Source organism: Desmodus rotundus, chromosome 4 (assembly GCF_022682495.2).
Source record: "Desmodus rotundus isolate HL8 chromosome 4, HLdesRot8A.1, whole genome shotgun sequence".
NCBI classification, from domain to species: Eukaryota; Metazoa; Chordata; class Mammalia; order Chiroptera; family Phyllostomidae; genus Desmodus; species Desmodus rotundus.
In genome coordinates this window covers 67,122,600-67,147,621 of record NC_071390.1, presented here as the reverse complement: position 1 = coordinate 67,147,621, position 25,022 = coordinate 67,122,600, and the positions used below count along the sequence as shown (strand labels likewise).

Genomic DNA, 25,022 nt, shown 5'->3' with positions numbered 1-25,022 from the left:
AGCTCAATGACTGTTATGTGAATGGATAGATGGATGGATGGATGGATGGATGGATGGATGGATGGATGGATGGATAGATGAGTAGTTAGACAAATAGTTGAGTGGGTGGATAGAGTCATGGATGTATGTATTAAGTGGTTAGATGGGAGGATAGATAGATGGATGAAAAAAAAGAGAGGAAGGCAGGAAGGCAGGAAGGAAGGAAGGAAGGAAGGAAGCAAGCAGAGATAAATAGTTGGGTAGGTGGGTGGGTCTTTTATTCGATGGATGAATGGATGGCTAGATGAATAGATGAGTAAAGAGAGAGATAAGCAGTTGGATGAGTAGATGAATTAGCGGATGGATGGGAAATTGAGTAAATGGATTAATAGATACTCAAAATACCTCTTTTCAGCACTGGGCTTTGTTCTTGTGCATCTGACCATTCAACTTTCATACCTTGTATAAATGTTTATTTCATTATATGAGTGTATGTATATATAAAATTATATATATATACACACATACATATATACACACACATATATACATGTGTGTGTATGTATATATATATATTTACTCATTCCTTCATCTTCCCTGTCAGTCTCAGAAAAATCATCTATATTTTGTTTTTCCCATTCTATTCTTTTCACCTCAGTATTTCTCTTTCCTTCTCAGTATTTTGATGTTCCCCCTCTTTCTATATATATTATATACATAGTTTCTTGATGATCTCTTTCTCTCTATATAGTATATATTATATATAATATGTATAATGTACATTATATGTGTGTGTGTGTGTGTGTATATAAAGTATGTATAATTTAAAAATGTATTTAACTTTTGGCCTGGAAAGAGCCTTGTCTTTGCCCTCACTTGCTATAGGGACCTGGTCCGGAATGGTTTCAAATGCAGTTGCAGATTCAGACCCTTGGAGGAAGTGAGCAGAATAAAGATGAATACATTTCTTTTACGATGCCCTCATTCTGCCCAGGCCACACCTACCCGGACTATGCCATCTCGACTTCCAGTGATGATGACATGGTTTGAGTCCCATGCTGGCCCCTCCACCATGCAGCAGCAGGTTATGGCTCCTTCTGGGCCCCAGGCTGTGGTGATGTTGGCCAGGGGCTGTCCATTGACATTCCACAGAGACAAATGGGCTCCAGCGCAGGAGACAATGGTGCCCTGCAGCAGTGAGATTTGGCGTCACCCCATGCTGGATTACTGCCTGCCCGTCATGCACTTGCTCAGCTGCTCAGTTTGTACACCCAAGCACCCTTACCCTGCCATCCTTTGAAGACTAATCAAGGGACTCCCAGACCTGCTAAGACATTCATTTCTTCCTAGCTGACTCACAGGCCTGCTCTGCTTTCCCAAAAGTGTAAATTCCTAGCTTTTTATATCCTGTAACCATATGTTTGGGTACTGCCTTCCCTGCACCACTGACTGGCTCACCCTTTGGACTCCTCTCACAACTCTCTCCCTGGCAGTGTCCACCTCTGGCTCTGGACACAGGGCTTACACCTGGTTGGCCATCCCTGTCCCCAAGAAGTTTTGGACATTGCCTGAGATAAAGCAGAATACAGATGTTCAAATGACTGCACGTGGCTCATAAAATTGAACAGTATCTCCCTGGAGGGAATTTCTGAGGAGAAATTTTCTCACTGCAGCTTCTAAAATGTTTCTACCCAGAGTATTTGCTCTTCAAGTGCTTGTCTACTTTTGTGTCCAGTAGAGCAGTCAGAGGGACTCAAAGAATCATGCCTTTGAGCCTTGCATTACCCACAGAAGGGATGTAGGTAGCTCTGTGCCCTCCATAGCCTCCCTGAGCTGGGCTCCATCATGTCCCTGCCTCAATGATTTGCTATGCTGTGTCTGAGGCCAGGAACCATGTCTGCCCAGTATTGAGCACTAGGACCAGCAGGTGATTAGTAAACTAAGTTGGCTCCTGGACAAGTTGAGTTCAATAATTTGTCCTGATAAGACTTCTCTGACATCTGGCACATCACTCATTATGGGTTTCGTCACTCATCGCAGAGCAGGGCTGGCTCCTTCCCAATATATCTACCCATTCAGCTATTCACCCAGTGTCCTTCCATCCTTCTATCCATCCATCCATTCACCTGTCTATCCATCCACCCCACACTCATCCATTCATCTATTTAAAGGAATGTAACATGCATTCATTTTGGATTCAAGCCTACCTGGGGCATCATTTTTGGCCAAAGTTGGCCCAGAAATCTCCTCCTTCATCTCCCCTCCCCTATGTTCCCCTTTCCTACTGTATCCATGTCCAAGGGCCCCGGGGTTTTCTATAGCAGATGTAGAGCCTCTGTATTTTCAGGGAACTCTATACCCTATGACAGGGGTGTCAAGCTCATTTTCACTGGGACCCATATCAGCCTTGCAGTTGCCTTCAAAGGGCTGAGTGTGATTTCAACTCCTTAACAGTTAAGGAGTAGTTACTTTATACAGTCCTAAAATTATTTTGGCCCTTTGAAGGCAACCACAAGGCTGATGTGTCCCCCAGTGAAAATGAGTTTGACACCTCTGCCCTATGATGTAGATTCTAGCTTAGGAGAAACTCCCCACTGAGATTTACATATGTATTTATCTAACTCTATCTCTCATACACACACACACACACACACACGTGCTCTTGATAGGCTTGTCTTTGGTGGTCAGCATAGAGAGACAGGCATAAGCACTTCCTGCCATGGAGACCAGAGGCACCAGCTAAGTCAACACTGGTTTGCAGTCAACAAGCTGAATTAGTTAAGCCCAGTGGATCTCTCATCAAAGCCAACTTCTTGCCCCAACTCCCTAGTGCCCATGCCAGAACAGAAACCTCCTGCTTCCTCCACTGCGCCAAGGGAGAAAAATAAGAGAGCAAAAAGTAAACTCTAGACCCAGATGCTGCACATGTTAATGGCTCCATTTTTGCCTGTGTAGAGAATGCTGTACACATTTGGGGCCCTATCAGCATGCTGGGGTGGTCAGCATCTCTCTGCCTCTGGATCTTCTCTAGGGGAAGCATCTACCATGCAAGCACCCAGGCTCACAGACATGTCAAGGACATGTCGAAAAAGGGGCCATTACGAAAAAGGGGCCTCACCGAGAAGTCACTGATAGCCACGGCAGATATTTCTTCCTGGTGAGCAGGCAGGCGAGCCACATGGGTGAGGTGGTCTAAGTCCCACAGGATGCAGGTGCAGTCTTGGGAGCCACTCACCAGGATGCTGAAGGTGACTGATGCTGCCAGGCATGTGACAGCCTGTGTGTGTCCATACAGTGCCTAGAGACACAAGGCAGAACCACAGATTATGAAAGGGACCAGCAATCCAGCTACTTGGTGAGATACTCCACCCTCCCTTTTACTGTTGGGCCCCAAATGAGGAAACAGATTTTGGATGATTCAGTGATTCCAAAGCCTGTAGGATGTGTGTGCCCGTGTGTCTATGTGTCTATAGCAGCCCCCTCAGTTCCATCCATCTCCAGCATTGAGGTCCAGCTAGGAGGACTGGTGCCCTTTTATCATAACCCAAGCAGACATGGCAGCACCCTTATTCTCTGTATTGCCTATATTTGTCTCTCATCCTGAAGCAGCATGTGCTACTATTAATACACAAGGGTGCTGATTTACAATGTGTACATTCCAACCAGCAGCATAAACATGACTTGGGAACTTGTTAGAAGTGCAAGTTATTGGATCTTAACCCAGACCTACTGAGTTAGAAACTCTGGGGGTAGAGCCTCAAAACCCAGGTTTTCACAAACCTTCTGGGGAATTTTCACACACATTCAAGTTTGCGTGGAAATAAAAAAAGGGACCTCAGAAACACATGCAACCCTGGAAACTAAACTTGGAAGAAAGCAGGGAGCTCAGGTCATAGTTAAAATGATGTGACTTTTCAAGTCCAATGGATCCAGGTTCATAGCCAGTCTGGCCATGTGGCAGTGGGTAACTCAGGGCCTCAGTTTCAGCTCCTCAGGATGGCCTGTGCAGGGTCTGGCCTGGCTCATGCATGGTTTGTGTCCATACCAGGCCAGAGGGCTTGTTCCCTAAGAACTCGTGCCTGGGGGTTTGGGAACTGCCACTGGTAATGCTGCCTTTGCCACCAGAACCATCCTGGAGGCTCCTGGTAAGCCTGATGTGAACTGCTTTTCACACACATGCTTGCTGCCCTCTGAAATCAGACAGAGAAATGTGGAGGTGGCTGTCTGAAATGTGGTAAACCTCCGTCTTCTGCACAGACCACCTCTCACTCACTTGGGTCAAAACTGTCACTTTGCCTGGTCACAGCAATTAAAAATTCTGCCTCAGATTTCTGTTTGTATTCAGTGGAACCTAACATGGCACCAGCTGGATGGTACTGGCAAGGTTCTGGGCATAACCCACAGAATAACATTTGGGTCATCTTGGGAAAATGGAAACTGTCTAGATGAATAGAGGAAAGCAGAGGATTTGACAGGAACTTTCTGGTTGTCTTTTCAGAATGAGATAAGTATGGTGACTAAGTTCTAACCATAGGGGACACAGTGATTCCAAGGAGTGAAGGCCAGGAGGCCCAGAAATAGGGCTGAGGATTCAGAGAGAGGAGCTCTGAGCCTGTTGTTTGTTAATAGAGCCACATCTGCTGCTGTCTGCCCAGAAGCTGCCGAGTGAAGGACCAGCCTGCATACATGGGCACCACACACCTACACGAGGCTTGTTGCCTAAACTGAAGCAGTAGGAGGCAGCCAGCACCACCCCATCTGGAAAGGCCTGGGAAATCAGGGAAGGTAGATAGCAGTTTTAAATGTGTCCTCAATCAGTTCCTGTTGTTCCTCAGAATAATACTTGTCTACATGGTCAGTTAAAATAACTTCATTATCATCTTAGGCAGAACTAAAGTAGCAAAAATTAAATAAAATAAAAACCTCTTAAAATAATTCTTCATGCTGGATACAGTGTGGTAAGATGGGTCCTCCTAATTAAGGGTTGGAGGCACCATAAATCTGTAGAATCATTACAGAAAGCATTATGTCACTGCTCCCTAATTTTGCTTCTTAAAAATTTATTTTAAGGAAACAATCAGAAGCAAACAGCAATCTACATAGGATGTTTGCTGTGTCACTATTCAAAATAGTTAAAGCTTGGTAACAATGTAATTGTTTAGCTTTAGAAGAAATGGTTTATAGAACTGTGGCACATTGACATAAAACAATTGAAATGTAATTTTATGGAAATAAAATAATATGGAACAAATGAAATGTAAATTATAGAGACTGTAGAAAAGCAGAAATGATTTGATAGGCTGGGTGAAAATGGAATAAACATATGTACACGATGGTATCCACAGAATGCTATAAATGTGTATATCTGGGCTGGTAGCATGTAACAATGAAAACTTTTATAGGGATTGCAGAAAATTTTTCTACTTAGAAGTAAATTTGAAATTTGTCTTTAATGGCGTAATATCTTTTAAAGTAAAACACTTTCAAAAACTGTTTATGAAACTATTTAATGACGACGTCTCTCTTTATAACTTGGAGGCAGGCCCCCAATTCCCAGCAGCTGGTAGTATGGGGGATGCCCAAGTCCATGTTAGCCTCTGTAGGCATATGATAAAGGATTTTATTTTGCCTAGGAAATAGGAACATGCAGGATTTCCATACTATTTTCTCTTGTTTTAGAACAAGGAGGGGATGATAAATTACATTTTATGCTGTCAGTGCCGGGCTTTTACAGTGCATCTTCACTAGTGAACAAGACCTTGGAGCAGTGGTGGAAGGGTTGCTTCCCTGGCTCCCAAGGCTGATGGCTGGGAAAGGAGGACAGTCTACAGAGTGAGTAATGCACAGAGTCTTCACTTAGGTCTGGAATAAAAACCCAGACCTCTGACACAGCAGTTGATAGAATGGAGAAATGTGAAAATGTGAAAGGGCTGGAGCTCTGAGGCTGGCTCTGGGGACTCCTCTGAGAGTCAAGGGAAGGCAGCCTGCACTTGACCTGCACAGCTGCCTCTCAGCAGGTGCTGCCACCTCTGCAGGACTGATTAACTCCCTCATGGTTACTGTGTGCCCAGTGCACACCACACCTGTGCTGGGATGGCCTGGGAACACCCAGAGAAACTCAGGATTAGTTCCAGTGAAACATGTTCAGTTTAGGAAATCTGGTCAGTGATCTGTTTGTATGATTAATTTTGGTTTTTGTTACTTTAGAGCTATATGGTTACTACAAAACAGATGTAAAAAGGCATTGCATTTTAGAGTTGGAAGTGTCCCCTAGTGATATTCTTGGGCAGGTTGAAGAGTACACAGGGAAAAAGCATGGGTTTACAGTTAGATAAACCTAGATTAAAATGCAAACTTGACCTTTCTGAGTGTCAGTTCTGAAAGTAGAATAATAATACCTGCTTTACAAAATAGACTGTGTGGAGTCTTCCGTAAACAGTGAATAGCATTCTGCTTATCACTAGGAGTAGTGCTATTTGTGAGGTGAGACCATCCCCGCCCTGCCCGTCTGCTTTGCTCTCCTGCCACCACCACTCTTGTCTTTCATTTCCTGGCTCTGTGATTTTGGATGAGTCATTTAACTTCCCTGCACCTATTTTTTTCCCCTACTAGCAATGTAGGAATGACAATGGTACCTACTTTACAGAGCTGTTGAGAGGGTGAAATAAGGTTACCTACATAAACATGCCCATGGCAAATGCTCAAACCTGTTCTCTAGTGCAAAGAAACCAATCTCACTGGCACAGCCCTATGCACTGTGCATGGGCATGGAATGGTGCCCGGATGACACAGAGCTGTGTGCCACCCTCAGGGCCTCACTTCATTCTCTGTTTCTGAGGTCAGGAAGTTGGGGCATGTGAGGACACTGTACCTGCCCAAGGTACCCTTGCACTATGTACTATACCTGCCCAAGCCACCACACCTGCCCAGGCACTGTACCTGCTTGAAGTGTAGGCCTCTTGGGCGGCCTTTGACCACATTGAGCTCCCATACACACACCACAGTGCTGGTCCCTGAGGTGATGATTGTCGTGGGGGATGGGCACACTGCACACAGACAACGGCCCCAGGCAGCCAGGTTCTCGAATGTCATTAGGATCTGTGGAAGACAAATAGGATAGACTCCTTGGAATGGGGTTGGAGGCTCGGCCCACAAGTGCCCTTGGCACAGTCACATGAACCCTCTAACTCCCAGGCTAGGGGCAGAGCTACGTGGAAGATTTGGGCCATGGGTTACTGTGCCTACTTTAGGCTCACCCATCTTCTGACCACCTCTGCCCCATCCAGAAGGAGGCTGAGACCTGTAGTTGCCCTGGTCCCCTGGCCGACTCACCTTGTCAGAGCCATAGTTCCCCAGACAGCAGCTGAAGTCATCAAAGCCCCAGCTGAAGGTCCTGTTCCAGAGAGGAGGCAGCAGCACCTTGTTATTCTCCACGGCCAGAATCGTCTTCTCAGTGGGGACAATGTGGCCAATGGCACCTTTGGGGGATTCAGAGCCTAGAGAGAAAAGGTACATATCTGCTCCCCAGTTAGTATGGTGGAGCTCATAGTCAAAGGACAACACCCCCTTTAGCTGGGCCCAGAAAAAAAACAGGAACAGGCAACCTGGACTCAGCAAAGAAGGAACCTGGGCAGGAATGGCTGGCCAAGGCTAAACCTGTAATGGCTCGCCCTGAGGCCTTACTCAAGGGACCACGTTAGATCTTGGCCTCCAGCAAGCCCCATGGCCCTGAGGCTGTCCCCTGGTCCCAGGCTCCATCCCTGACTTAGCAAATACGTTCAGTGTGGCCATGTGGGTCTTCACTGTCTCTTAAGGGGTGATGGTAAGGGAGGAGGGGCCAAGGTTGTAGAGGCAGATGGCACAAAACCATAGGAGCTTTGGGGGGTTCTGTTCTTCCTGCCCTTCCCAGGCACCATGTCTAGCAGGGCTGGATGTGCCAAGGACACCATTCTTGGACTTCAGAGCAAAAAACTACAACAAATTTTACTTTATATTCCTTGGAACCAGAATGTCCCATGTAATGGAATTTCCCCAAATCAGTGCACACCCCAGGGTGGCACAGATATCAGAATTTACCCACCCACAGCTTCTCTAGGAAGTGACAGGGCTGGAACTCACACCCAGGCCATCTTCCCAAGGGCACATGATCTTGTTAACTGGCTGCAGGCCCACCTGGGTACTCAGGAGCAGCAGAGACTGCAGGTACCAAGGACAGGAGGTTGCAGCTCTCCTTTGAGAAACCTTGGACTTCACCATTCAGCTTTGAAGGTAAGGAGGGGTGTATGTGTGCATGAAATGTAGAGAAAGAGAAAAAAAGAGAAAGAGGGCGGTGTATGTATGTGTCTCAGATAGACAGACACACAGGGTCTGACAAAATTCATCCTGGACACTGTGAGAGCAGAGGCCTTCCCAGATTCCTGCTAGGCCTAGAGACACAGTTGGACCCAAGCTCCTGCCAATCTGTGCCCCTGAAGCTCCAGAGGAATGCCAGTCACTGACAGGACAACTCTGGAACAGACAGCCAAACTAAGCTGGGCCAGATACTCACCTTTGACTGTGACCTGGGAGGGCCGCAGTGACTGCAGGCTATAGAAAAAGGGCTGTGGGTGGCTGGGCAGGTTCGAAGGTATGGAGACATCCTTTCCAGATGAAGGCTTCCCCACAGCTGTCCTGGCTGGGTGGGGCTTAGTAAAGAGCTGGAGAGACAAGATGACAGGCACACATGCACAGACCGTTAGGGGCAGACAGGTAGACAGGCACACAGGCAGACAGGCAGAGGAGTTGTGTGTATGCAAGTTGCAGCTGCCCTTCTGCTTTGGGTGCTGCCTGAGCTGAGCTTGTTCCTGACCTGGGTGGGCATAATCAGCATGAACAGAACCATCTAGTTAAACCGTTGGATGTCAGAGATGAAAGGCTTGGGGATCAGAGAGGGGTAACGACTTGCTCAAGGTCATAGTGTAGTACTGGCAGGCATAACTTTCCTGGCTGCCAAATTTGTCTTCTTCACCAAGCTGCTTGTGAAAAGCATGACCTCAATGAGGAGCCCCTGGTCCCCATGACAGTTGTCTTTCATATTGTGGGGTCAGAATGGCCCTCTCCCCATCCCAGATCAATGTCTCTCTTCATTTGCTGCTACTGTTTCTCGCATTTTCCCTTTCCGTACACACTCTCTGCAGGTGTATCCATCTGGACACAGAATTCTTTAGTAGCTTCTATTCAAATATTTCAAAGAGCACAGGCAAACCCCATCAGAGGCCTTTCTTGTTTTTATTTTTCATAGATCTCTATTGTCAAATTGTCCCTAATGCCAAACTTTTTGCATAACTAGGCAAAGGAGGAAGTGAAGTCTGTGCTGCCTGGCAGAATCCTTGCTGCTAGGCCAGAGAGGGTGGGAGAGGGCAGCTCTAGTCCTCTACATCCCCTCCCTCCATGACTGAGTTCTTGATAGGATGCTTTCCTTAGCCAGTGGGCACATTCCTGGGTACCATGTTGGAGGGGCTGAGGTGGGAGATGGCCTCAGCTGGGCACACAGGCAGAGGTGGGGCTCCGTGGGCAGCTGGGGGCCTTAGAGCAGCCTTGGCTCAATTATAGCCCTCCATCACATGCTGACTACCTAGTAAAGCTCGGTGGGTGGCAACAGAAACAGAAATCAGGGTGATGATCTTTAGATGAGCATTAAGTAAAGAACACCCCCTTACACAGCAGAATGACTAAAGCACTGGTCACTGTCACAGCTTTGGCAGGCACAGCCTCTTGATGGAACAGTGCACAGTCCTGAACCATTTTTTTAAAGATTTTATTTATTTTACTCTTAGAGTGAGGGGAAGGGAGGGAGAAAGAGAGGGAAAGAAACATCAATGTATGGTTGTCTCTTGCACTCCCCAACTGGGGACCTGGCTCACAGCCCAGGCATGTGACCTAACTGGGAATTGAACTGGTAACCCTTTGGTTCTCAGGCCAGTGCTCAATCCACTGAGCCACACCAGACAAGGCCTGAACTACTTTAACCTTGTCTTCAGGCTGGGACCACATGGAGAATTCTAATTCTGATAATTATTTATAAATATTTTTAACAGCTTACACGATATATCACTAAGTAAAATCAGGATCTAAAATTGTGTGTACTCCATGATCACATGATGTAAAAATATTTTTCCTTATGAACAGGATTGTGAATACATAACACAGCACACAGATGGTAGTGACTACTATTTTGAATTTTTTTTTGCTTTATCTGTATTATTCTATTTTTTAAATGAAATAAATAAAACCACTAGGCTGCCCAAGCTTCTTTCCTGAAATTCTCTCCTTTCTACCAAGCCTTCCCTGAGAAAACCCACATTCGGATGTACCATCCATTCTTCAAGTCACCCTCAAGACCTGGACCTTCCATAGTCCCCTTACAAGAGCTAAGTAAACACAAGCATGTCACCTAAGACGAGGCAGAAAAGATGTTATCAGTTTTGCATTAACTGAGTTGATCCTGTCCACTTTTCATGTAAGGAAGGCTGTTTCCTAGGATGGTCCTGGTCCTAGGATTGGCTGGTCTTATGCATTCATTTCTCAGTGTGACTCCTGACTGCCCAGGCTGGGTCCCCAGCTGGGGGGCTATGCTTGTAAACCCAGATGGCTGTGCCAAGGATAAAATTCATCTACACTAAGTCTGAGGATCAACAGAGCCAGAATCAATTAAGTACATGTTCAACTCTCCTGCACACCATTCATCAGAGCGTCAACATGAATGCACAGCCTCATGTTGCTACATGACTATCCTGACAGGGAGCAGAGCCAGGGGAGCAATAGGCTCATGTGAGATCCCTGTGATTTCACCAGGAGCCCAGGGGGGCAGAACTGATGTGCTCTCCCATGGTGGTAATATGACATGGATTTGGGAGTCAGCCAGATATGGCTGGAGCTCTACCTCTGTCCCCTGCTAATGATGCGATTGTGGGCAAATTATTTACTGAGCCTCTTTGAGCCTCAGTTTCCTCATCTATAAAAGAGTAATTATTTTTACACAGAGCTTATGAGAGAATTCAATGAGGTAACCACACTAGGAACTAACATTTGTTGAGTGCTAATTGTATTTCAGGTACTTTTGAGCACTCAACAAATGTTAGTACCTGAGCACTTTTTCAGGTACTTCTAGCGAGTGGATATATATAATTACATCCTGTGGATTTATCATAGTGCCATCAAATACATCAGAGATGGATGTAGTCTTCATCATTATCATGAATAATGCACCACTTTCATCAACACCTGATGATAACTGAGGGTTAGCTTTGATATTGAAGGCACAGGCAGATGATCAGAGACCATTTTGCCTGTTTAATCCTCTCTCTTGCTCCCATCCTAGGAGCAAGTACTTTCTCTCTTTTTTTCTCTTTCCCCTGTCCCCCACCCCAGCTCATTTATTTGATAAAGGAAGACAAAGGATATGGCATGCTGTACCTGTTTGGGAACCTGTCCAAAGTTGCTGACAAACCCCAAGATGGTGTTCCTGATCAGGGGGTCACCGACACTGCTGAGGTCCATTTTGTCGCCATAGAAGTAGGGATGGAAGGTATTAACAGACTCCACTGCAGCCGATCCCTGCTGCTTATACCCAAAAATGAGATCTATCCAGTGGTGGAGGTTGGCACTGACGAAATCACTTTCCAAAGCCTGGAACCAAAACCCAAAGAGCATGTAAAACGCAGGCCTCTCGGAGACTCATTGCACACATTAGGAAGGGCAAATAGTTCCTGGCTCTGCACAGGAAATGAGTGATGACTCCTTGGACTTAATGAGTTCTAAGTGGGCAGATGTGCAGGACACCCAAGAACTACCCAGTTCCTGCTCCCAGCCAGTGGCAAAACAGATCTGACTGTTCCCATTACCCTAGCTCATCCACTCTGTAAAATAACCATGAGGACCAGAATATCTGAGAATGACAGCCAAAGGGAAGAGTCCAGACTGAAAATAAAGTCCTGGGGTCCTGCTAAGATCTGACACAGAAGAAATGAGAGCTGATTCTGACCAGAGAATGTTAGGAAGCTGAGACTAAGTGTCAGAGTTAGGAGAATATGCTCTGGAGAGGATTGGACCCCAGCACTGCCACTTACATTCCTTAACATCTCTTCCTCAGTTTCTTCATCTGCAAAATAGGGACAATAATTGTACCTTCTTTATGGATTTATGGGCAGATTAGTTTGTGTTCGTGCCTGGTGCATGGTTATCTTCATGTAGTATTAGCTACAATGATTACACTGAGCACCTACTAGGTACCAGGCATGGCTTGGGGTTTTATGTGTGCTGTCTCTGCTCATTAGCACCACCTTTTGCTGGCATGAAAAATGCAACATTCTTAGTGATTTCAATCTCTCATCTTTGAGTTCTTTAAGCGTCATTTCTACAATGACTTTTTACCTCCATTCAAAATAGTCACCCACTCCCATAAACACACCTTCACCCGTGCCAGTATCTGTAACTACTCCTTCAAAATCACTCATTCAATCATCCCATTGGTGAAAGGCATATCTTCACCTTGCTGGTTGTTTAACTACTTTCTAAAATTATTCTTCCACCTTATCAGTACATACAGTCCCTTGCCCCTCTACTTATTTTAGTTGTTAATCTATCAACACTCTCCAGTCTTTAACCACATCTTGATCCAACTCAAATTTAGTGGGCCAATATTTCAATAATACTATGGCCAATATCTCGTTTTATGAATCATATGTACTTCTGTCTTTTCATAACATTCTGAGTAAATTCAAATATTTTCTGTCTTCATGCCTATACCAGAGTAGCTGAAGAACATCACACAAGTGGAAACATTGATCCATCTATAATTTTTGGTCACCAATCTCAAATGGACAATGAGCATTGCCAGATAACCCAGATGTTTCTCTGGCCAACTCATGCTAAATTGTTTCACATGACTATTTCCCATTTCCTGTAATCTCCTCAATCTGACCCTCTCAGTCTGTCCACTTTCAGCAATTAACCATAACTCCCACTTTACAGAGAAAAATAGAAGCCAATTAGGAACTCATACATCTTCCTGAAAACACATAAATCTACCCTCATCTACTACCTGCTGACTTCCTTCCCTCCTGTTCAAATCAAGCTATCCCACCTCTTACACAAAGTTTAACGCTCTACCTTTGATTTGAATTCCAAATCCTCCTGCTTTCTCATGAAGTTATTAATCCTTCTCTTTTATATTCAACATCCCTTTCCCACTGTCTCTTAAACATGCTTTTTAAACATTTAGATACAAAGCCTTAACATTCCCTTAAACTGTCATCTCATCTAGGTACTGTTCTCTCTTCATTCTCTCCTTCACAACCAGAATTTTTGTTACCCATCCTTACCCTCTCCATTTCCTTATTGTCATTCACTTCCTTTATTTTTATGTGTATTTGACTTACTGTCTTTTGCCCTTTTATTTCAGGAAGAATAACTGTCTTTAATATCTCTCACACATCAGGCCTGCTAGTGATAAATTCTCTGTTTTATTTATCTGGGAATGTCTTAATAAATTTCTTCTTCAGTTTTGAAGAATATTTTTGCTGGACATAGAATTCATGGTTGGCAGTCTTTTAGCACTCTGAATATGTCATGCCACTGCCTCCTGGACTCCTGGTTTCTAAAACAATATTAACTGTTAATCTTATTGAAGATCAATTTTAGGTGATGACTTCACTCTTGTTGTTTTCAAAATTCTTCTTTTGACTTTATCTCTTTTTAAACTTTATTTTTCAACTACAGGTTACATTTAATATTATTTTTTATTACATTCATGTGTACAGCATATTGGTTAGACAATCATATACTCTGCAAGGTATTCCCCTAATATTTCAAGTACCCACCTGGCATCATACATAGTTATTACAATCTATTGACTATATTCCCTCTGCTGTCTGTACTTTACATCCCCATAACATTTTGTGAGTATCACTTTGTAGTTCTTCATCCCTTCACCTTTTTACCCAGACTCCCAACCCCTCTCCCTTCTGGAAATTGTCAAAATGTTCTCTGTATCTATGAGTCTGTTTCTATTTTGTTTGTTTATTTTGCTCTTTAGATTACATATACAAGGTCTGGCACAGATAACATCCTTTTATATTACAAAATCATGAGCATGTAATTCTGTAACATAACAATATCACATACAAGCACACTATATGACATTTTAGGTAAAATTTTCACATTAAATCTATAAGTTATTACACTCATATTGTTACCCTACCAACCACAGTCACGCAGGTGTTACTTCTGCTGGATCCTTTGTAATCAAAATCATGAAGTATTTGTCTTTTTCTGTCTGACTTACTTCATTTAGCCTGAAACACTCTGGGTCCATCCATACTGTTGCAAATGGTTGTATTTCATTTTTTTTAATGATGGAGTAATATTCCACTGTAGATATGTACTAGAGTTTTTTTAAAATTTTTTATCCATTTGTTTATTGATGGGCACTTGGGTTGCTTCCATATCTTGGCTCTTGTAAATAACACTGCAGTGAACATAATGGTGCATATATCCTTTCAAATTACTGTTGGGGATTTCTTCAAACATATACCCAGAACTGGAATTGCTGGTTCATAAAGAAGTTCTGTTTTTATTTTTTGAGGGATTTCCATACTGTTTTCCATAGTGGCTGCACCAATCTGCATTCTCACTAACCATGCACAGAGGTTTCCTTTTCTCCACAGCATTGCCAACATTTGTTGCTGGTTGATTTATCGATGATAGCCATTCTGGCAGGTGTGAGATTTCATTTCATTGTGGTCTTAATTTGCATTTCTTTGATGATTAGTGACTTTGAGCACCTTTCATATGTCTATTGGTTATCTGTATGTCTTCTTTGGAGAAGGGTCTGTTCAAACCTCTGTCCACTTTTAAATTAGATTGTTTGTTTTTTGGTGTTGAATTGTATGAGTTGTTTATAAATTTTGGATATTAACACCCTTATTAGATGTATTATTGGTGAATATGTTCTCCCATTCAGTGGGTTGTCATTTCATTTTGTTGATGGTTTCCTTTGTTATGCAAAAACTTTTTAGTTTGAGTTCTGACTGATGAAGTCCAGTTGGTTGGGCATCATCCTACAAAGCGAAAGATCACTGGTTTGATTCCCAGTCAGAGCATGGGCTTGGGTTGTGGTCCTGGTTCCCCTGTCAGGGCATGTGTGAGAGGCAATGAATTGATGTTTTTCTCTCACATCAATGTTTATCTCCCTCTCTTTCTCCCTCCTTTTCCTTCTCTCTAAGAATAAGTAAAATTTTAAAATCTCTAAAACTAAAATAAAACTTTTCAGTTTGATGTAATTCCATTTGTTTATTTTTCTACTGTTTCCCATTCCCATGAGGATATTTCAGAAAAATATTCCTAAGAAAAATGGCAGAGAATTTACTACCTAAGTTTTCTCATAGGAGTTTTAGAGTTCAAGTCTCTTACATTTAAGTCATCAATTTATTTTGAGTTTGTTCTTGTATATGGTGTAAGAAGGTGGTCTAGTTTTATTTTTGTATGTATTTGTCTAATTTTCCCAATACCATTTATTGACTACACTGTTTTTATCTCCTTGTATGTTCTTGCCTCCTTTGTTATATATTCATTGACCAACTAGGTATGGATTTATTTCTGGGCTCTCTATTTTGTTCCATTGATCTGTGTGTCTGTTTTTATGCCAGTGCCATGCTGTTTTGATTACTATAACCTTGTAGTATAGTTTGATATCTGGTAGCATGATACATCCAAGTTTGTACTTCTTTCTCAAGACTGTTATGGCTTTTCAGGGTCTTTTGTGATTCTATATAAACTTATGGATTATTAATTCCAATTCTGTAAAAAAGGCCGTTAGTATTTTAATTAGAATTCTGTTGAACCTATAGATTGCTTTGGGTAGTATGGACATTTTAATGATGTTAATTCTTCCTATCCATGAACACAGTATATGTTCCACTTATTTGTATCTTCTACAGTTTCTTTTTTCAGTGTTTTAATTTTCTGAGTACAGGTCTTTTACCTTGGTGAAATTTATTCCTAGGTATTTTTTTGGATGCAATTGTAAATGAGTTTTCTTGTTTTCCCTTTCTGATAGTTCATTTTTGGTGTATAAAAGCACAACAGTTTCTGAATATTTATCCTTCTACTTTGAGTTCAATTTACCAGTTCTAGTAATTTTTTTTGGTGGACTCATTAGGGCTCTTTATGTATGTCATCTGCAAGTAATGACAGTTTTACTTCCTCATTTCCCATTTAGATGCTTTTTATTTTTTCTTCTTATCTGATAGCTATGGCTAGTACTTCCTTTTGTATGTTAAGTAAGAATGGTGAAAGCGGACATCCCTGTATTTTTCCTTATCTCAAGGGAAACACTTTCAGTTTCTTAGCACTGAGTATGATGTTGGCTGTGGGTTTGTCATATTGCCTTTATTACAGTAAGGTTTGTTCCCTTTATTCATACATTGCTGAGAGTTTTTATCACAAATAGGTGCTGAATTTTGTCAAATGTTTTTTCTGAATTGATTGATATGATCATACGATTTTAGTCTTAATTTTGTTTATGTAGTGTATCATGTTAAGTGATTTGCAGGTATTGAAACAATGTTGCATCTCATGAATAAAGTCCACCTGATCATGGTGTATAATCTTATTAATGTATTGCTGAATTTGGTTTTCTAATATTTTGTTGAGAATTTTTGCATGTATGTTCATTGGGGATATTGGCCTATAATTTTCTTTCTTTGTAGTGTCTTTATCTGGTTTTGGTATCAGGATAATGCTGGCATCATGAAACAATGTTGGAAGTTTTTCCTGCCCTTAACTTTTAAAGAAAATCTTGAGAAGAGTAGGTGTTTGTTCTTCTTTGACTGTTTGGTAAAATTATCCATGTTAAACCATCTTATCCCAGATGTTTGTTTGATGGGAGTTTTTTGATTACTGAATTGATTTCATTGGTTATAATTGATCTGTTAAGATTTTCTGTTTTTTCTTGATTTGCTCTTGGAAGAGTTCATGCTTCTATAAATGTGTCCATTTCTTTAAGCTTCTCCAATTTGTTTGTGTATCCTTGTTCATAATATTTTCTTATAATCCTGTTTATTTCTGTGGTGTCATTTGTTACTTCTCATCTTTGTTTCTGATTTTATTTATTTGTGTCCTCTCTTTTTTTTCTCGATAAGTCTGGTTAAAGTTTTATCAATCTTGTTTATCTTCTCAAAAAACATGCTCTTAGTTCAATTGAGCTTTGTATTGCTTTTAGACTGTATTTATTTCTAATTTGATTTTATATTTCCTTCCTTCCACTCACTTTGGGCTTCTTGTTGTTGTTGTTATTGTTTTTCTAGTTCCTTTAGGTGTAAGGAAAGATTGATTATTTGAGAGTTTTCTCATTTCTGGAGGTAGGACTGTATTGCATGAATCCTCCTCATATAACTGCTTTTACTGTGTCCCATAGATTCTGGGGTTGTGTTTTCATTTTTATTTGTCCCAAAGTATCTCTTGATTTCTTCTTTGATCTCATTGTTAACTCATTCATTGTTTTAGTAACATGTTGTTAGCCTCCATATGTTTTGTGTTTTTAAGTTTTTTTCTTGTAAATAATTTTTTGTTTCATATCATTATGGTCAGAGAAGATGTTTGATATGATTTCAGTCTTTTTAAATTCATTGAGATGTGTTTTATATTGGAAAATGTTCCACGTGCACTTGAAAAGAATGTATATCTGCTGCTTTGGAATGAAATGCTCTAAAATATTATTTAAATCCATCTGGTCTATGTGTCATTAAGGCCACTGTTTCTCTGTTGATTTTCTGTCTGAAAAACCTATCCATTGATCTCAATCGAGTGTTAAAGTCCTTTATTTTTATTGTTGATCTCTCACTTTATGTCCATCAATATTTGCTTTGTGTATTTAGGTGATTCTATTTTGGGTGCATAATGTTTATGAGGGTTATGTCCTTTGTCGAATTGATCCCTTTATCATTATGTAATGTTTTTCTTCTTCTCTTATTATGGTCTTTATTTTAAAGTTTATTTTCTCTGATTTAAGTGTTGCTACCCCAGCTTTTTTTTATTTTCATTTCCATCCATTTCTTTTAAGTCTGTGTATTTCTTTTTATCTGAGTGGATTTGATCTTTTGTAGACAAAATAGTATATGGAATATGGGTCTTGTTTTCTTATATATTCAGCTATCCTATGTCATTTGATCAGAGCATTTAATTCCTTTACATTTAAAGTGACTGTTGAGTACATATTTATTCCCATTATATATTTTATCTTTTTCTTTTTCTTATTTCTTCTTACTTTAATATTTCTTGCAATATTGGGTTGGTGGTCATGAACTTTAGCTTTTTGTTATCTAGGAAGCTCTTTATTTCTCCTTCAATTTTAAGTGATAGCCTTCCTGGTTAGAGTAGTCTTGGTTTTTTGTCTTTGCTTTTCATCACTTTGTTTATTTTGTACCAGTCTCTTCTGGCCTGAAATGTTTCTGTTGAAAATCAGCTGTCTTATGTAATCTTCCTGTTTTTAACTAAACATCTTGTTTTTGCTGCTTAAGATTTTTTTGTTTTGTTTTGTTTTGTTTTTTGTTTTTAGCCTTTGCCATTTTAATTATGATGTGTCTTAGTTGGGTTTCTTTGGGTTCATCTTCTTTGGGGCTGTTGGCACTTCCTGCACTTGTGTGCCTTTTTTCTTCAGCAGGTTAGGAAACTTTACAGTCATTAGGTTCTCAATCTCTTGTTCTTTCTTTTCTCCTTCTTGTACCCCTATGATGGGGATGTTGTTATGCTTGATGTTGTCCCAGAGATGGCTTAAACCATCCTTATTTTTTCAATTCTGTTTTCTTTTTGCTGCTCTGATTGGATGTTTTCTGCTATCTTATCTTCCAAATCACTGATTTAATCCTGCGTTTTATCTACTTTATTTTTATTCCATCTAGTGTATTCTTCACTTTGTATATTGAATTTTTCATTTCTGATTAATTCTTTTTTATGATTTCTATGCCCTCTTTTATGTTTGCTATCTCTTTTTTAAAGTTCTCACTGAGTTCATGCATTCTTTCTCTAAGTTTCTTGAACTTCTTATAACCATTGTTCTGAAGTCTAAATCTGGTAGATTGTTTGCCTTCATTTTATTTATTTATTTATTTATTTATTTATTTATTTATTTATTTTTGGTGATTTCCTTGTTCTCCATTTGGAGTGTGTTTCTTTGTCTTTCAGTTCTGGCTGTCTTTCTGTATTTGTTTCTGTATACTGGGTATATCTGCTATGTCTCCCAGTCTTCTTAAGGTGGCCTTATATAGTTCGCATCCTGTGCAGTCCAGAGGAGCAGTTACCTGATCACCTGATTTATGTGCTCCAGGAATGTCTCTTCTAAGGGCACGCCCATTGTAGTTGAGTTTTGAATGCTGTTGGCCCATCCATGGGTGGGGTTGACTCTTAGGCTGGCTGACTGTAAGAATTTCCTCCAACCACAGTGTATGAGCTCCTGTGCAAGGGCTGACCCTACAAAATGAAATTTGCCCCTGCAGATTCTAGTGCCTGCCAAGACCTCACTTGAGTATGCCATTTGGGGAGCTAATTGGGTCATGCTCTGATGTGGTCTGAACCCAGCCACAAGGTGTGTTGGTCCTAGAGCTTCTTCAAAAGGACCCTGGTACAGGTGAATGTCAGACACTGTCTGTGACTGGCCCTGGGATACCTCTTTGGATCTATAAAGCAATCCATGCTTGGCTGTCTCTGCTGAGCCTGGATGTGTACTGGAGGAGCCAATCTGTGTAACAACTCCAGCTTCTACCAGTATCTAGCCTGGAGAATTATAAGAAAAGACTTAAAACACCCCGAGATCCATCTCTGCCTACCAGCTCTCTGTTAGGCTCAGTCACTAAAAGAGTTGCCTGAGGTAAGTTCCCAGTGTGTTACCTGCTAGGTGAGAGTGGTGTTCATAAGACTGATACAGATTCGAACTTGGCACCAGTACTGAATCTGAGGTCAGTTAGCAAATGTCTCAAAGTTAGTTCATCAAGGCCAACTGTCACCTGCCTGGGGTCTGTGAACCTTCAGGGTGGGGTCTCAGGGAGTCATCAGGATGAGGCCAGTGAAGTTTATCAAGCTAAACAGATTAAGATTTGGCCATGTTGGGGGAGGACTCTGTATAGGAATTGTGGGGCCAGTTGGGTCACACAGAGAAAAATGGTCCTTTTCTAAAAGCCACACAACCCAGTCTCTCTCTGTGTCTTCCACAGCTCCTGAGTTTGCACAGACCTCTTTGAGAGCCTTCCAAGAAAGATTGCCTGGGCCCAGTCTGGTTGCAGTTAGGAGGCTCCTCTGAATGGTTTGAGCTTGGCAGGGCAGAGCCACAGGTAGTAGCAGGGGTGGTGCTAGTGCATCTCCCCAGGCCAATGCTGTGGGGAGGAGGTGTGGTGCCCATTGGGCACTGGGGAAGGAGGAGGAACAGCACTTGCCTAAAGCCACTCCATTCAGTTTCTCTCTATGCATATCTGACAACCCCTGAGTCTTATTGGACCTCCTTGAGAACATGCTGAGAATGACTGCAACAAGCCAGCCTGGCTACGGCTAACTGATTCCTCTGCTGGGCACAAGTATGGCAGGCAGGGCAACTGGTAGTCAGGATAGTGGGGCTAGTGCATTTCCTCCCAGGCTGAAGTAATATAGAGGGGAGTGGTCAACTCAGGATTGATGGCATCTATGGGCAGTGTGGGAGAGGGTCTCAGCACAGATACAATGATGGCTGTCCCTCCAGCTCTATATCCAGAGCCACACTACCCATTCTTTCCCTGCATGACTCCGGTCTACTCTGAGCTGCCTTCCCGGGGCTGGAGCCCAGAATAAGTGTCTGCAAACACAGTTTTGTGTGTTAGGCTTTTAAAACAGTGCCTGAGTGTCTAGCACTTTCTGCCTCACACTGGCAGACAGATTCCTCACTGATTTTCACAGCAAGATATTATATAGGCTTGTCTTCCTACCACTAGTGTTCTGATTTGGGAAGCTCTGCGTGGAGTTGGGACACTTCACTTCTTAGGAGCAATGTTTGCAGCTAAGATATTCCTACAGTTTCTCAACTGCTGTACATAGATGCAGGTCCAGCCCTTTTGACATCTCTGCCTTTTCTATCAGTCTTGATGTAGCTTCTTTTGTATATCTTTAGTTATAAGACTTTTAATCATCTAGTCTCTAGTTGGTTATTCAGGTTAATTGTTTTATAATTTAATTGACATTTTGATTTGGTTCTGGGAGGAGGTGAGTATAACTTCCACCGAATTCATCACCAGATTGAATCTTTTGACTTTATCTTTTGACAGTTTATGTTGTTCCTGAGTGTGGATCTCTGAGTTTATCCTTCTTGGAGTTTCTTTAGTGTTATGGATGTATAAATTAATGCTTTGCAACAAATTTGGGATATTTTTGGACATTATTTTTTCAAATATTCTTTCTGCCCCTTTTTCTCTTCTCTTTTTGGTACTTCCTTATGTGTACGCTTGATGGTGTTACATAGGTCTCTAGGTTTTGTTTATTTTTCTTCATTAATTTTTCTTTTTTTCCTTAGATTTGATCATCTTAATTGATTTATCTCTCCAGTTTGCTGATTCTCTCTTCCACCTTCTCAAACCTGCTGTTAATTTCCTCTACTGAAATTTTCATTTTAGTTATTGTACTTTTTAACTTCACAATTTCTATTTGGCTCCTTTCTACAATTTTTATCTTTTTATTGATATTTTCTATTGATGAGATGTAATTATCACTCTGTCCCTTAATACTTAGGACATGGTTTTATTTAGTTCTTGAAACATTTACAATAGCTGTTGTAAAATCTTTATCTAGTAAGTTTAGGCTTCCTCAGGTATAGTTTTATTGACTGCCTCCTCCACCACAGCCCACTTTGTATGGTCCACACTTTTTTTTTCTTTGCATGCTTTATACCTTTTATGGAACATTGGGCATTTCAAGTAATATAATGTGGCGATTCTGGAAATCAGTTTCTCCCCTCCCCCCCAGGACTTATTGTGGTTATTTGTCTAGTAACTTTTCTGAACTAGTTCTAAATGTCTGTATTTTTTGTTGTATGTGGCCACTGAAGTCTCTACTCTGTTAGTTTAATGATCAGCTGATAAGTGGGTGAAGATTCCTTTGTATGCTTTAAAACAGTAAGTCTCTCAGTCTTTGCCAAAGGGTTTTCTGTGCATGACAGTGCATGGTTTCTATGTTCAGCCAGGCAATTAGAAACTCTACCTTTACCTTCAAATCCTACTTTCCCTGAGCCTCAATGTCACAATGAGAAGTGAGAACGTAAGACCTTTTTGTGTCTTTCTAGAGCATGAGCACAACCTTGTGCATAAAACAGCCCTTCAGATATTTGTCCTTCTAGGTTCCTGAGGATATTTTTAAGTTTTCAAGGCCTCCTATAAATACCTCATTTGCCAATTTTTCCTTAAGCTTCATAGTTGGCAAAAAAATATTGTTTGCCAAATATTATCTACTGCCTCTACCAGCCACTGTGTTATTATTATTTTTTTCTGATTGTTTTTGACAAGTGCTGCTAAAGAAAAGGCTGTTTGTACTGGGCAGACTCCAAGTGGGGTCTTTTAGGGAACCACCAGACAGGTCAAATAATGACAGTTCCCTGGGTCTGGGTCTATTCTTCCCCCACCAGTGAGTGCCAGGCTGTTGGTTTTTATTGTGATTGTAGACTGTTGGTTTTCAAGGCTACTATGGAGCTGGTGAGGAGAATTGGAAATAAGGCAAGTTAAAACACCACAAGTCTTTCTATTCTTACCAAGATTCAGCCATTTTCCTTGACGGAATATTCCACTGATTGTTACAAGCCTTTGGCTAATTCCCAGGGTTCTAAAAAGTTTGTTATGACAATTTTTCCATTATTTTTATTGATTTTATGGAGTAGAGTATTTTCAGAAGTATATATTCTGATGTCTTCACTGACATTGATCATCAACATCCTAATTCACTCCAACTCAATCTTCATTCCTCCAAAAGAGTTCCTGCCATTGTTATCACCACTATCCAGTTTCCCTGGATCATATCTCTAACCTATATTTCATGGCATTCTCTGTGTAACCTTTTTAGCATTTTCAGATACAGTTTCCCTACTATTCTGTGGTTGTTTGACTATCTGGCTTCCCACTACACCATTGTCATCTGCAGTCATGCCTGTAGAGTGAGCTTTCTCACTCATCCCAGGCCAAGAACTTATCTGAGAACATCTGGGGAGAGGACTGCTGCCACCTGAAGGTCAAGTTCATCTCTGGCCCAAGTACTAAACTCCAGTGGACTCTATGAAGGATGACTGCTGTTACTGAATTTTCAGAGGCAAGGTGGAGTTAACACAGGGGAGAATTTTCTTTTTGGAAATAAATCAGGACAGAGAAAAGGCACAGCTTTGTTGTTAGTAGTCAGGGCTTCCATAGGGTTTTTTTTTTTTTTTTTAGGTGTAATTTACATACAATAAAATTCACCTTTGTTAAATATACAGTTTAATGTATTGACAAATGTATGCAGTCATGTACCCCTGACCATAATCAAAACATAGTACATTTATATAAACTCAGAAGTTCTCCTGTACTCCTTTGCTGTTACCCCTACTCTAGACCTTAATAATCAGTGAACTGAGCACTGTCCCTACAGTTTTACTTTTTATAGAATATCACATAAATATGATTTCATAGTACATAGGTTTGGGTTTGGGCTTTTTCTTCTTAAAACAGTGCTTTTGAGAGTCATGATGTTGCTCCATGTATTAGTAATCTGTTCCTTTTTATTGTTAAATACTATTCCATTGGTGTATATGTATTATTTGGTTCTTTTACTGGTTGATAAACATTTGTGTTGTTTTCAGTTTTTTTACTAAGATGGATAAAACTGATGAATTTTTATGTACATACTTTCTATGGACCTGTTTTCATTTTTCTTGTGGAAATAGTTACAAGGGGAATTTCTGGGTGATATGATATGGTAAGTGCATCTTCAACTCTATAAGAAACTACCAACTTCTTTCTTTTCAAAGTGACTATGCTATTTTGCTTTTCCTGCCAGCAGCAATGTATGATGAATTCTGGTTGTTTCACACTCTTACTTATTCTTGGTTTTATTTATAATTTAAATTTTAGCCAATCTTGTTGAGTGTGTAGTAGTATTTCATTGTAGTTTTAATATATATTTTCCTAATGACTAATGATATTGAACATATTTTCATGTGTTTATGTTAACCCAGGTACTTGATTCAGCATATGTATCCCCAAATGGACTCTACTTTCCATCCATGTGAGCCTTTCTGGGTAATAAGCCAAGTCTTCCCCAATCTTGGCAAATCCTTTGGCCACTGGGGACCTCTCGGGGACTGGAGTCCAGGGTGTGGCCCAGGGTGTGGCCCTGCCTTTAGGGCTGACTAAGGACACTGACTTGCCCTTCAGGGTATCAAACAAGAATCTGAATTTACTTCCTTAAGTGATTTACACAGAAAACTGGCATAAGGGCAAAGCCTAATGTAGCTCTTGAAAAGTCTAGAACATAAGCATTTTCTTGCCAATAGGGAGCATAGAGCCCAGCCCTTTCTCTGGGCTCTCTAGACATAAGAACCTCAGAAGTGCTTGTTGGTAGCCTCCAATTACACAGAAAGTCTCGCTGGAGATTTATGGGATGCTGAGGTCTTTACTCAGGATTCCAGGCACTTTGTCATGACCCTGATCAACTCACCTGTCTGTGCAGGCTGATGAATTTTCGAGGATCCTCATCAGCCCAGGGAGGGAGCTGTACATCTCCCAGTGCTGTCCCATCCTGCATGCAACCTGAGTGGGGTAAGAAACAGCAGGGCTTTGGGTAAATGGGAGCCAAAATTGGGCTGGGAATTAGGGCATGTGACAATGTGCTGTCCAGGACTACTTATTCCATGCAGATCAGGCTGCAGGCTGTGTCCTATGTGGGCTATACTGCTTCTTGCTTCCTCTGTCTGGAATGTCCCAAACTCTAACCCTCTAAACCTCTGACCCCTCCATAAAGCACCCCCTCCC

The 25,022-nt window shown here is 41.4% G+C and overlaps 1 protein-coding gene across 3 annotated transcripts in view; it reads right to left on the bottom strand.

The window, feature by feature from the left end:
* WDFY4 (WDFY family member 4) overlaps positions 1 to 25,022 on the bottom strand; it is a 353,171-nt gene that overhangs the window by 11,059 nt on the left and 317,090 nt on the right. For all 3 annotated transcript variants that reach the window (XR_008426691.2, XM_045196058.2, XM_053922799.1), the window contains exons 53-59: positions 24,709 to 24,800; positions 11,434 to 11,646; positions 8,528 to 8,675; positions 7,312 to 7,496; positions 6,919 to 7,077; positions 3,098 to 3,277; positions 985 to 1,167 (exon numbers count right to left, since the gene is read on the bottom strand). Coding sequence is in view for 2 of the 3 variants with exons in the window: in XM_045196058.2 (XP_045051993.2) it covers positions 985 to 1,167; positions 3,098 to 3,277; positions 6,919 to 7,077; positions 7,312 to 7,496; positions 8,528 to 8,675; positions 11,434 to 11,646; positions 24,709 to 24,800 (1,160 nt within the window). In the remaining variant the exon portion in view is untranslated. The remainder of the gene's footprint in view (positions 1 to 984; positions 1,168 to 3,097; positions 3,278 to 6,918; positions 7,078 to 7,311; positions 7,497 to 8,527; positions 8,676 to 11,433; positions 11,647 to 24,708; positions 24,801 to 25,022) is intronic.